At 59.8% G+C, this 10,404-nt stretch overlaps 2 protein-coding genes across 3 annotated transcripts; one reads left to right on the top strand and one right to left on the bottom strand.

Moving 5' to 3' along the window:
- Nucleotides 1-677: 677 nt before the first annotated feature.
- HSPB9 (heat shock protein family B (small) member 9) lies at nucleotides 678-1,166 on the bottom strand (the record flags this gene model as incomplete). The annotated part of the gene is made up of 1 exon (XM_080827104.1): nucleotides 678-1,166. The coding sequence occupies one exon, from the start codon at nucleotides 1,164-1,166 to the stop codon at nucleotides 678-680; it is 489 nt and encodes a 162-aa protein (XP_080683230.1).
- Nucleotides 1,167-2,420: 1,254 nt separating this feature from the next.
- Nucleotides 2,421-10,059, top strand: KAT2A (lysine acetyltransferase 2A). Of its 2 annotated transcripts, XM_080827068.1 has the most exons (18): nucleotides 2,421-2,832; nucleotides 2,972-3,095; nucleotides 3,437-3,582; nucleotides 3,689-3,778; nucleotides 4,067-4,248; nucleotides 4,349-4,540; nucleotides 5,356-5,462; nucleotides 5,653-5,763; nucleotides 5,848-5,984; nucleotides 6,070-6,278; nucleotides 6,451-6,577; nucleotides 7,658-7,768; nucleotides 8,185-8,328; nucleotides 8,623-8,737; nucleotides 8,829-8,865; nucleotides 8,945-9,008; nucleotides 9,125-9,209; nucleotides 9,325-10,059. In XM_080827068.1, the coding sequence occupies exons 1-18, from the start codon at nucleotides 2,494-2,496 to the stop codon at nucleotides 9,516-9,518; spliced, it is 2,514 nt and encodes an 837-aa protein (XP_080683194.1). In that variant the 5' UTR covers nucleotides 2,421-2,493; the 3' UTR covers nucleotides 9,519-10,059. The 2 variants fall into 2 exon arrangements, with proteins under 2 accessions (XP_080683194.1, XP_080683193.1); XM_080827067.1 differs by having other exon boundaries at nucleotides 2,479-2,832; nucleotides 5,653-5,984.
- The last annotated feature ends 345 nt before the right edge of the window (nucleotides 10,060-10,404 follow it).

The raw sequence follows: 10,404 nt of genomic DNA, 5'->3' as shown, positions 1-10,404 counted from the left end.
CTCCCCCCAACCCCCCAAATGAGGGGATGCTGGTGGTCATGGTAACCAAGAGAAAGAGGCCCTTACTGGTACCAACCACCACTAGGGGGTGGGGGTGGAGTGAGAGTGACCTGGGGGTGAATCTCACCAAGTTTGAAACTGAGGGGCCTGCATTTGCCTTTCCCTCTAGATTATACTGGGGTGATGTGCAATTTGTATTTGAAAGTAGTTGGTCTCTAGAAACACCAGAAACAACCTCTTTGGGGTTTTTTGGTTAAGTCTGTACCTTGTGAAGGACTGGGTCCTCTCACCCTTTTCCCAGGTGACTTCTGGGACCTTGAGCTGCTCTTGAGGCCTAGGGACTGCCCCACACCAGGTCCAAGCCCTCTGTCTGGTCTGTGGGGGCCCTCTGGTGGTGATGGAGCCTGGTCCCCCTGCAGGCCTCCTGGCCCTCTGCTGCTCCCTGCTGGAGCTGCTGCTGTCAGCTGCCAGGGGCTGGGCAGCGGGTCCACGGACCGCCCCCAGCTTCGGCTGGGCCGCAGAGGCCTGATTCTTGGTGGACAACCCCTTAAAATGCCTTCCCTGCCAACAGGGGCCCTCCACTAGCCCTCTCTCTACCTCCGTTATGCCTCGACCTCTGACCCCGACCCCAAGAAAAGACCACAGAACACCAAGGCTGCTGCTGCACACTTAGTTGTTTACTGGGTCAGGGTAGGTTGGCCCTTCTTGGGGCCACGGCCCCGGACTCTCGGGGATGGACCTCTTTGGGCTTCAGGGGGAGACAGCGCCCTGCACGGGCCTCGGACGCACAACTGGCCCGAGGGGGTCATGCTGCAGGTCATGGAGGCGGGATCCAGGTCTGGCGGTAGTTGCATCTGCCGGTGCACCCTCTGCGCCACGCGGTAGCCGGCCCCATCCGGGCTGCAGCCCTCCAGTTGCCGCTGGCCGGTCACCATCAGACATTGGCCGTCCACTTGCACCACCAGCTCCTCGGGGGCAAAGCCGTAGGCATCCACCTTCATCTGGAAGCCATCCTCCGCAGGAACGTTGTTCCGCGCAGCCACCGCCTCCTCCCTGAGCAGCCGTACCGGCAGCGTGGCCACCTGGTTCTGTTCGGCAAGGGCCGCGCTGGGACTGCGGGACGCCACCTGGCTCCCGCTGGGGAGACCGCTACCGACCCGCTGCATCCGAGTGAGCAACTGCTGTCCAACCGCGCGAGGCGCGGGGTGTGGCGCTGAGCGCGCAGCCGCAGCGCGCACACCCGGAGAGGCCGTCGCGCGGCCCGGCTCCAAGCATCCCGGCTCCGCTCCCCTGCGGCCGGGGCGAGGCGGGTCGGGGGGCGCCTCCACGCGAGTCCTGCCTCCCCAGGTCCGGTTGTCAGCCGCCCTGGCGCGCCGCTGCTGCTTTTATCCTGGCGCCTGCCCCTTTCTTAGGCCCTTCCCCCGCTCCAGGCTGGTACGCACCTGCGTAGGCCAACCAAGGCTGGACGTGGGGGCCCGAGCCCGGAGCGCTCACCAGCACTGGGCAGAGATGAGACTGAGCCGCTGGGCTCTTGCCTTTCCAAGAATTGGGCCTGAGGACAAGGGTCCGTCCCCTGAACAGGGCCAAGGGCGTGTGACCGTGGGGTCTTCCATTCACCGAACGTCCTTTCTCTGACCGCGCACAGTCCTGTGACACATGGGCTGGGGAGGTGAACAGGGCTTCCTGGTTTCCTTCGTGCTTTGGACCCTGGGTCTACTGGGGCAGGCTCAGGGCTGGGCTCTGGGGCAAAATGAAGACGCCGGCCCTGCCCTCGAGGTGCCCACGCTGTTACGGGGAGAGCCATTCCCGCACACTATGATGTGCCCGCCTTTACTTCTGCCTCATCCTCATCTCGGTTTCGGGCTTTGTGGCCATGGCCATCCTCTGGTGCTCAGTGCTTTTACAATAATCCTTTATTGCTGAAATGTAACGTAATACAAAAAAGTGCACCGAAGAGTACAGCTGAATTATCCCACAGAGAGCACAGCCGTGTAACCACTTCACGGGGCAGGAAGTGGAAGTGTTGCTTCTTAATCTCCACTGTAGCTGCAATTCTGTGTCTGCAGACTGGTGGGACAGGGCCGGTTGGCGGTGGCGGGAGGTGTGCCGGGAAGCCAAGACAACTCCAGACCCCAGGCCGGCCCTTCTACCCCGACGCTTAGGAGGTGGGCGGACTCCACGATACCCCTCAACAGAAGCCTGTTTTCTCAGATGCTTCTCCAAGTCCCCACAAAAACACCAATCCCGGAAGCCTTCAAAGAGAGATTATAAGTGAGGAGAGGCCAATCTGGGGTAACGACTCAGGCTTCACTTGTCTGTCTGGGACCCACAGACAAGACAGAAAAGTCTGGAAGCTGGAGGCCAAGGGAGCGGCAGTGGAAGACTACAACTCCCACCATGCTCCGGCGCAGCAACGCCTGCGCATTGAGCGCCGGTTGCCCATGCGGCCCTAGGGCTGGGAGCGCCGCGCCGCGCTCCGCTGCGGGGGAGGACATGGCGGAACCTTCCCAGGCCTCGACCCCGGCCCCGGCCACTCAGCCCCGTCCCCTTCAGTCTCCAGCCCCTGCCCCAACTCCGACTCCTGCCCCTAGCCCGGCTTCAGCCCCGACTCCGGCTCCCACTCCGGCACCAGCCCCCGCCCCAGCTGCAGCGCCAGCCGGCAGCACAGGGACTGGGGGTCCTGGGGTAGGAAGTGGGGGGACGGGGAGCGGAGGGGATCCGGCTCGACCTGGTCTGAGCCAGCAGCAGCGCGCCAGCCAGAGGAAGGCGCAAGTCCGGGGACTGCCGCGCGCCAAGAAGCTCGAGAAGCTAGGGGTCTTCTCGGCTTGCAAGGTGGGGGCGGGGCCTGGGGTGAGAAGGGGGCGGGGCTTGGGGCATCCCGGGGCTCGGGTGGGATGGGGGCAAATCTGTGGCTGGGGATTGGCTCCCCGTTTCCAGTTACAGGGCTGTTGACTGAGTCTTCTGCCGCCAGGCCAATGAAACCTGCAAGTGTAATGGCTGGAAAAACCCCAAGCCCCCCACTGCACCCCGCATGGACCTGCAGCAGCCAGCTGCCAACCTGAGCGAGCTGTGCCGCAGTTGTGAGCACCCCTTGGGTAAGGCAGGTAGTGCCCTTGGAGCTGGGGCGGGGGCAGGTGCTGGGTCCTGCTTGGACGGGATGATTTAAGTGTCAGGGAGCTTTATCTGTGAAACTAAAAATGCCCCCTTAAGGAGGGATTGGGTTGGAAGCATGTATTCTCCCGAGGGAAGAGACAGGAAATCTGCCAGCCCAGAAGAGACAGGGTCCACCCAAGGGCTGACGTGGGAGCAGCCGGTCTCATTGCCGGTCACACTAGTTGGAAGGACTTAGGTTGTAAATTGGCTGGTGATGAAGAGGGGCGGGGAGCTCTGGTGATGTGTCTGTTCTTCCCAACCTTACCACCTATCCTTCTTACAGCTGACCACGTGTCCCACCTGGAGAATGTGTCAGAGGATGAGATTAACCGGTTGCTGGGTATGGTGGTGGATGTGGAGAATCTGTTTATGTCTGTTCACAAAGAGGAGGACACAGACACTAAGCAGGTCTATTTCTACCTCTTCAAGGTGAGTTTCATCCAAGTGAGTGTGAGTGAGCAAAGGAGGTGGGGCTGGGGAGTCTGCAGCTCTGAGCTCCACTGACCTCTACTCCTCCCCCTTCCTCTTCCTCTAGCTCCTGCGGAAATGCATCCTGCAGATGACCCGGCCAGTGGTGGAGGGGTCCCTGGGCAGTCCCCCCTTTGAGAAGCCTAATATTGAGCAGGTGGGGTGAGGGAGTTGGTAAGAGAATTGGGGGCATCTTGGAGGAGTGAGGAGCCTGTGTTCCCCATCCTCTTCAAGCTGAGAACAAGGGACAGGTTCAGAGAAGGGAGGGAGTTTGGAGCTCAAGATGGACATGGGGGTGGAAAGGGGGGCGGAGTTTTTCTTCACCGAGAGCCCCAGAGTGAGAGGTGAGCTTTAGCTCCCCTCAGGAAGCACCAGGTTTTGGGTAAGAAACCCCTGCTGGCTGCTCACATCACCTTCCTTGTCTTGTGCCCTGCCCACTTCTCAGGGTGTGCTGAACTTTGTGCAGTACAAGTTCAGTCACCTGGCTCCTCGGGAGCGGCAGACGATGTTTGAGCTCTCAAAGATGTTCCTGCTCTGCCTTAACTACTGGAAGCTTGAGACGCCTGCCCAATTTCGGCAGCGGTCTCAGGCGGAGGACGTGGCTACCTACAAGGTCAATTATACCAGGTAGGCCCAGCCAGGGCCAGCGTGGCGGTGGGGGAGGCCTGGAGGCCCAGCCTGGGTCCAGCACCCCCATTCTCCCTTCCCACCTCCCTGCTGCCCACAGGTGGCTCTGCTACTGCCATGTGCCCCAGAGCTGCGACAGCCTCCCCCGCTACGAGACCACTCACATCTTCGGGCGAAGCCTCCTCCGCTCCATCTTCACGGTGACCCGGCGGCAGTTGCTGGAGAAATTCCGGGTGGAGAAGGACAAGCTGGTGCCTGAGAAGAGGACCCTCATCCTCACCCACTTCCCAAAGTAAGGCTTGTTCTGGCCTATCAGGATTCTGCCCCAAGTTCACATCCTCCCTGTTGTCCCCTTTTTTCCAGGAAGGCTTCCTGGAGTGGTCTCTCCTTCCCCTCCAGGAGGCTTCTGGGATCTGGGTGTCTACCTGGCAGACTTGTCTGGGGCCCAGCTGTGACTTGCTGGCATTTGCCTTTGCGTGTACTAGTCTGGGAATGGCAGGGACACGGCCCGAGTGCCCACGCCCCTGGTAGATGGGATTCGTTGTTTCCCATGGGGCCTGGACACAGCCTCAGAAGCACAGTGCGCCGAGAAACCAGAGCTTACGCTTGAGGGGAAACAGATTTCCACTCCCATCGTGGTCCTTTCTGTGAGATTTTCCTCTGTTCTGCTACACCTTCCTCTCGTTTTAAACCTGGCTCTTAGCTACCCCGTATAAGAAGCCTCCACTGACTAATGCAGGCCTTTCAGCGCCCCTTCTGCCGCCAGCTGGGACTATGAGGTGACAGAAGGGGATCCTGAGACCCAGGGTGACTTGTGCACTTCCCACATAGCTCAGGAAGACACCAGCTCAGACCCTGTCCCCCCTGTGCCACACATCGTGGCAGACTGGGCCTCTGTTCTCTGTCTAGATTGTCCTGTTCTGCCTCTGGCTCCCAAGAGGCCGAGGACTGTGTCCTCTCCTAGTCTGAAGGCTGTCTCTGTTCTTCGGCTCCCAATTCCATGACAGTCGGGTCTCTCAACCTGCCTCCAGTCCTTCTGGTGTCTGGTCCAGGCTGCTGCCTTGGTTGGAGGACAGAGTTGTGAGACAGCCTGTACCCTCCCCACAGATTCCTGTCCATGCTGGAGGAGGAGATCTATGGGGCAAACTCTCCGATCTGGGAGTCTGGCTTCACCATGCCGCCCTCAGAGGGGACGCAGCTGGTGCCCAGGCCCGGTACGTGCCCCAGCAGGCTCTGCAGGCTCTTGGCTTGGCCTCCCTGGCAGAGCTCAGCCCTCCCTCCGCCGGGAAGAAGCACTGCCGATGGCAGCAGTGGGGACATGCAGGAGGGTGTGTCTGGGGAATCCTTTTTTGGGACCCACCACCACCTCTGACCACCCCCATCCCTGATTTCACTCCCTCTCAGCTACAGTCAGCGCGGCAGTTGTCCCCAGTGCCCCCCTCTTCAGCCCCACAATGGGTGGGGGCAGCAACAGCTCCTTGAGCCTGGATTCCGGAGGGGCTGAGCCCATGCCAGGTGTGTACTTGACCCCTGACTCTCATTTGGCCCCTCTAACCTCTCTTGCTGTCCACCGGAGACCCTGCCAACCTTCCCCAGCAGGTGAGAAGAGGAAGCTCCCAGAGAACCTGACCCTGGAGGATGCCAAGCGGCTCCGCGTCATGGGTGACATCCCCATGGAGCTGGTCAATGAGGTCATGCTCACCATCACTGACCCTGCCGCCATGCTGGGGCCTGAGGTGGGCAGCCTGGCTCGCTACATAGTGTGGGGAGGGGGCTCACCGGCCAGAGGCCGCAGCTCACTCCCTTTCCTCTGGTGCCCAGACGAGCCTGCTGTCAGCCAACGCAGCCCGGGATGAGACAGCCCGCCTGGAGGAGCGCCGTGGCATCATCGAGTTCCACGTCATTGGCAACTCGCTGACACCCAAGGCCAACCGGCGGGTGTTGCTGTGGCTTGTGGGGCTGCAGAACGTCTTCTCCCACCAGCTGCCACGCATGCCCAAGGAGTACATCGCCCGCCTCGTCTTTGACCCGTGCGTCCCCACAAGGGCCCCAGCCCCAGGCACCATGCCCATCCCCAGCCTGTGGGAATACTTGCTCCTCCACTTCCGGCTCTGAATACAGCCCTGGCCTCCAAGGCTCTAGGGACCTGGGAGGCATTTGGGGACCAGGTAGGGGCCGTGACCTTTCTCCTTTTCCCCTTAGGAAGCACAAGACTCTGGCCTTGATCAAGGATGGGCGGGTCATCGGTGGGATCTGCTTCCGCATGTTTCCCACTCAGGGCTTCACAGAGATTGTCTTCTGCGCTGTCACCTCGAATGAGCAGGTCAAGGTGAGTGCCTTGGCCCCAGCCCCAGTTTGCACTGGGGGGAAGCCACAGTCTCCAGTCCCTCTTTCAGTGGCCGGCCAGTTCCTCCCAGCCCCACAAGGGGGCGGTTGTCCTTTGGTAACTGCGTTAAGAAAACACTTTAGAGTCCACAAACCAGTAATGCTCTTATTTTTTTTAAAGGTTTATTTATTTTATAGAGAGAGAGTGAGTGAACGCATAAGCACACAAGCAGGGAGAGGGGCAGAGGGAGAGAATCTCAAGCAGACTCCCTGCTGAGCATAGAGCCCGATGTGGGGCTCGATCTCACAACCTCGATCGTGATCTGGGCTGAAATCAGGAGTTGGCCACTTAACCAACTGAGCCACCCAGACACCCCTATCAATAACACTTTTAAATGAACCTGAATTTCTTTCAACACCAGAACATTCACATATACCAAGGAGTTAATAGTTTTTACACTAGCCTGGTGCTGGGTGATAGTCTTGGGTTCTCTCCTTAGTTGGCATAACAGACCCGCTGGTAGGGTTCCCAGTTCTCCTGGTTTCTGTAAGCCAGATTTGCATGGTGCCACTCGGTCTTGACCTGTATGGGAGATACTCTCTCTTTAGGGTTCAGATTTGAAGTAAGTAGGGCCCTTGTGATTCCTCTTCCCCTTCCCCCCTCACTCTGAGGCCCAGGAACTGGGAACCAGTGACATGGGGACCGCAACTTCCTGGTTGGGATTTCAGTCCTGGCCTTACCATGGCTGGCTGGCTGACTTCGGACACATTTCCTAACATAGTTAACATAGTTGGGTTGCAGGTTTTGGTTTCTTGGGGTTTTTTCTCTGGGAAATGGAGATAAAAATACTCACCTCGTGGACTGACTTGAGAGGTGGTCTGTAAAGTCCCAGGCACCACACGTGAGCCCCGAGTAAGTGCTTAGAAACCCAGTGTCCTTCGCTTTCTCCCCACAAACTCCCGTTCCTCTGCCAGTTGCCTTTCCTCCTCCCTGTCCCGGGTCCCCTGGCTGTCCCTACCTCCTATGCAGTCTGCTCTCTCTGTTCGGGGCTCCCCTGCTAAGCCCTGCTCCCCTCCCCCGCAGGGCTATGGGACTCATCTGATGAACCACCTGAAGGAGTATCACATCAAACACAACATCCTCTACTTCCTCACCTATGCTGACGAGTATGCCATCGGCTACTTCAAAAAGCAGGTGACCCTTGCCTCAGCCCACACTTGCCTGCTGCCTGGGGCTAGAGGTCATCCTGTCTAGCCTGCTGGTGGGGATGGGATGGGAGGGAAGTCTTCCGTGCCCAGCTGCCTGCCTCCTGCTGCTGCCCCAGTGAAGAGTAGGGACCTGTTGGGCAGTCAGGCAGGCTGGAAGAACTGGGAGACTCTTGAGGGTGGGTTGGGAGGGACAGCTGACCTAGAGCCTTCCCAGGGAGAGATTAATTGAGCCCACACAATACAGAGCCCCCCGCCTGCACACCAGCTACCACAGAAGGTGATCCGGGCACCAGGGAGAAGGGGACACGGCCCGCACGGCCCCTCAGGGGGCTTCTGGGGCAAGGGTTATTCAAGTTGGAAGGGCCTTGCTGGTGGGTCAGGTCGTGACTGTCCACTCCCTAGGGCTTCTCCAAGGATATCAAAGTGCCCAAGAGCCGCTACCTGGGCTACATTAAGGACTATGAGGGTGCAACATTGATGGAGTGTGAGCTGAATCCCCGGATCCCCTACACGGAGCTGTCCCACATCATCAAAAAGCAGAAGGAGGTGTGTGTGTGTGTGTGTGTGTGTGTGTGTGTGTGTGTGCGCGTGCGCACTCACTCAACCCTGGGACTTTTCATGTGCATGGGGTGGGGGGGCGGTGAGCACACGTGTGTGGATATGTGCCACACGTATGTGCACTTGTGAGGTGGGCGTGGGCCAGGATCTTGGTTCTTGCTTTGCCTCTCAGGGAAGTTAGGAGGTGAGGTGCCTGGGCTCAGTGGCAGGGCCTCTGCCTCTGGCCCTGGGAGGGTTGCTGCTGGGGCTGGAGTCGGCCTCTCAGGCCCTGCCTTCCCTCAGATCATCAAGAAGCTGATTGAGCGCAAACAGGCCCAGATCCGAAAGGTGTACCCCGGGCTCAGCTGCTTCAAGGAGGGAGTGAGGCAGATCCCTGTGGAGAGTGTCCCCGGCATTCGTGAGCAGGGGTCTTGGTGGGGGAGGGGGCACCCTGCTGGGGGTGTGTTCTCAAATTCTTAGAGATGCTCTCCCCACTCCCCACCTTGCAGGAGAGACGGGCTGGAAGCCACTGGGGAAGGAGAAGGGGTGAGTATTGTGTGGAGGAGGCGGGTGTCGGGAGAGGCAGAAGGACCCAGGGCCTCAGACGTGGCATCTCTTGCCCCAGGAAGGAGCTGAAGGATCCAGACCAGCTCTACACAACCCTCAAAAACTTGCTGGCCCAGATCAAGGTGGGGAGACCAGGTTCCCTTCTGGGGGCACCTGCACCAGTGGCTGGGGTGGGTGGAACTCACAAGCTGGGCGGAGGGCACAGTGGGCCTGGCTCCAGCTCGGCTTTCCTCTCTAGTCACACCCCAGTGCCTGGCCCTTCATGGAGCCTGTGAAGAAGGCGGAAGCCCCTGACTACTACGAGGTCATCCGCTTCCCTATCGGTGAGGATGCTCCATTCCCACCCCCAAACCTGTCCCTGTTCCTGCCTTCCCTGGGCCCCACGGCCCTACCCTCCCCAGCCTCCTAAAGGTGTGCCCTTACGTCCCGCTGCCCCAGATCTGAAGACCATGACCGAGCGACTGCGCAGCCGCTACTACGTCACCCGCAAGCTCTTCGTGGCCGACCTGCAGCGGGTCATCGCCAACTGCCGCGAGTACAACCCCCCGGACAGCGAGTACTGCCGCTGCGCCAGCGCCCTGGAAAAGTTCTTCTACTTCAAGCTCAAGGAGGGGGGACTCATTGACAAGTAGTCTCCGGCTTTGGACTGCAACCTTGAACTGGAATGTCTCCACCTCGGGTTCTGATCCGATGGCCAGGGGGCGGCCCTGGCGGCCTGGTGCCTCTCAGCTCCAGACACTCTAGCCCCTGGCCCTGCGGCCCTTCCTGGAACTGCGGGTGCCCCCTGCCTGCACACACAGCTTTCGTTGTATCTGACCTTGGGGAGGTGTCTCCTGGGTCCAGGGCGCAGCCCCTCCCAAGTGGCTGCTGGCCAGAGGATAAGCCCTGACCGGCCCCGGTGGCCCCCCAGCCCTGTCCCCACAGAGCCGTGGAGTCGTGGAGTCTTGGAGTCCTGGGCCTGACCCAGCCCATTGTTTCCTTGAGGGTGGGGACTGCACATCTTAGCGTGAGGGAGGGGCTTCAGTGTTTGAAGTTCAACTGGGACTGGAGGGGCCATGCCTCACCCCTCACCCTGCACTGTTCTGTCTGTCCCCCAGGGGTGGGGGGCCTGGGGACCATTCATTTCCTGGCATTAATTCCTCAGAGGGAACAATAAAGCTCTTTTTTTTTCTCTGTGTGATTGTTTCTTTGGTAGGGTCCCCAACCTTGGCAGGTTGACCCCGTTCCTGCCTGGACCTCCTGCAGAAGTGCACCTGTTAAAGCTCAGATGGATGGGGCACCTGGGGGGGCTCAGTCGGTTAAATGTCTGCCTTCCCCTCTAGTCATGATCTGGGGGGGTCCTGGGTCCTGGGATGGACCCCTGTTCTCAGCGGGGAGCCTGCTTCTCCCAGTTCCTCTGCCACTCCCCCTGCTCCTGCTTTCTGGCACGTGCTCTCTCTCTCAAATAAGTATACTCAAAAAATTCCGCTGGTGCAGGGGCCACCATCCCCCACCAGCCTCCTGCCTAGTCCGGCGCCC

This window comes from Martes martes (assembly GCF_963455335.1).
Source record: "Martes martes genome assembly, chromosome: 16".
Taxonomy (NCBI): Eukaryota; Metazoa; Chordata; class Mammalia; order Carnivora; family Mustelidae; genus Martes; species Martes martes.
Note: the sequence above shows the minus strand (reverse complement) of the source record. Positions and strands in the feature narration are given on the sequence as shown.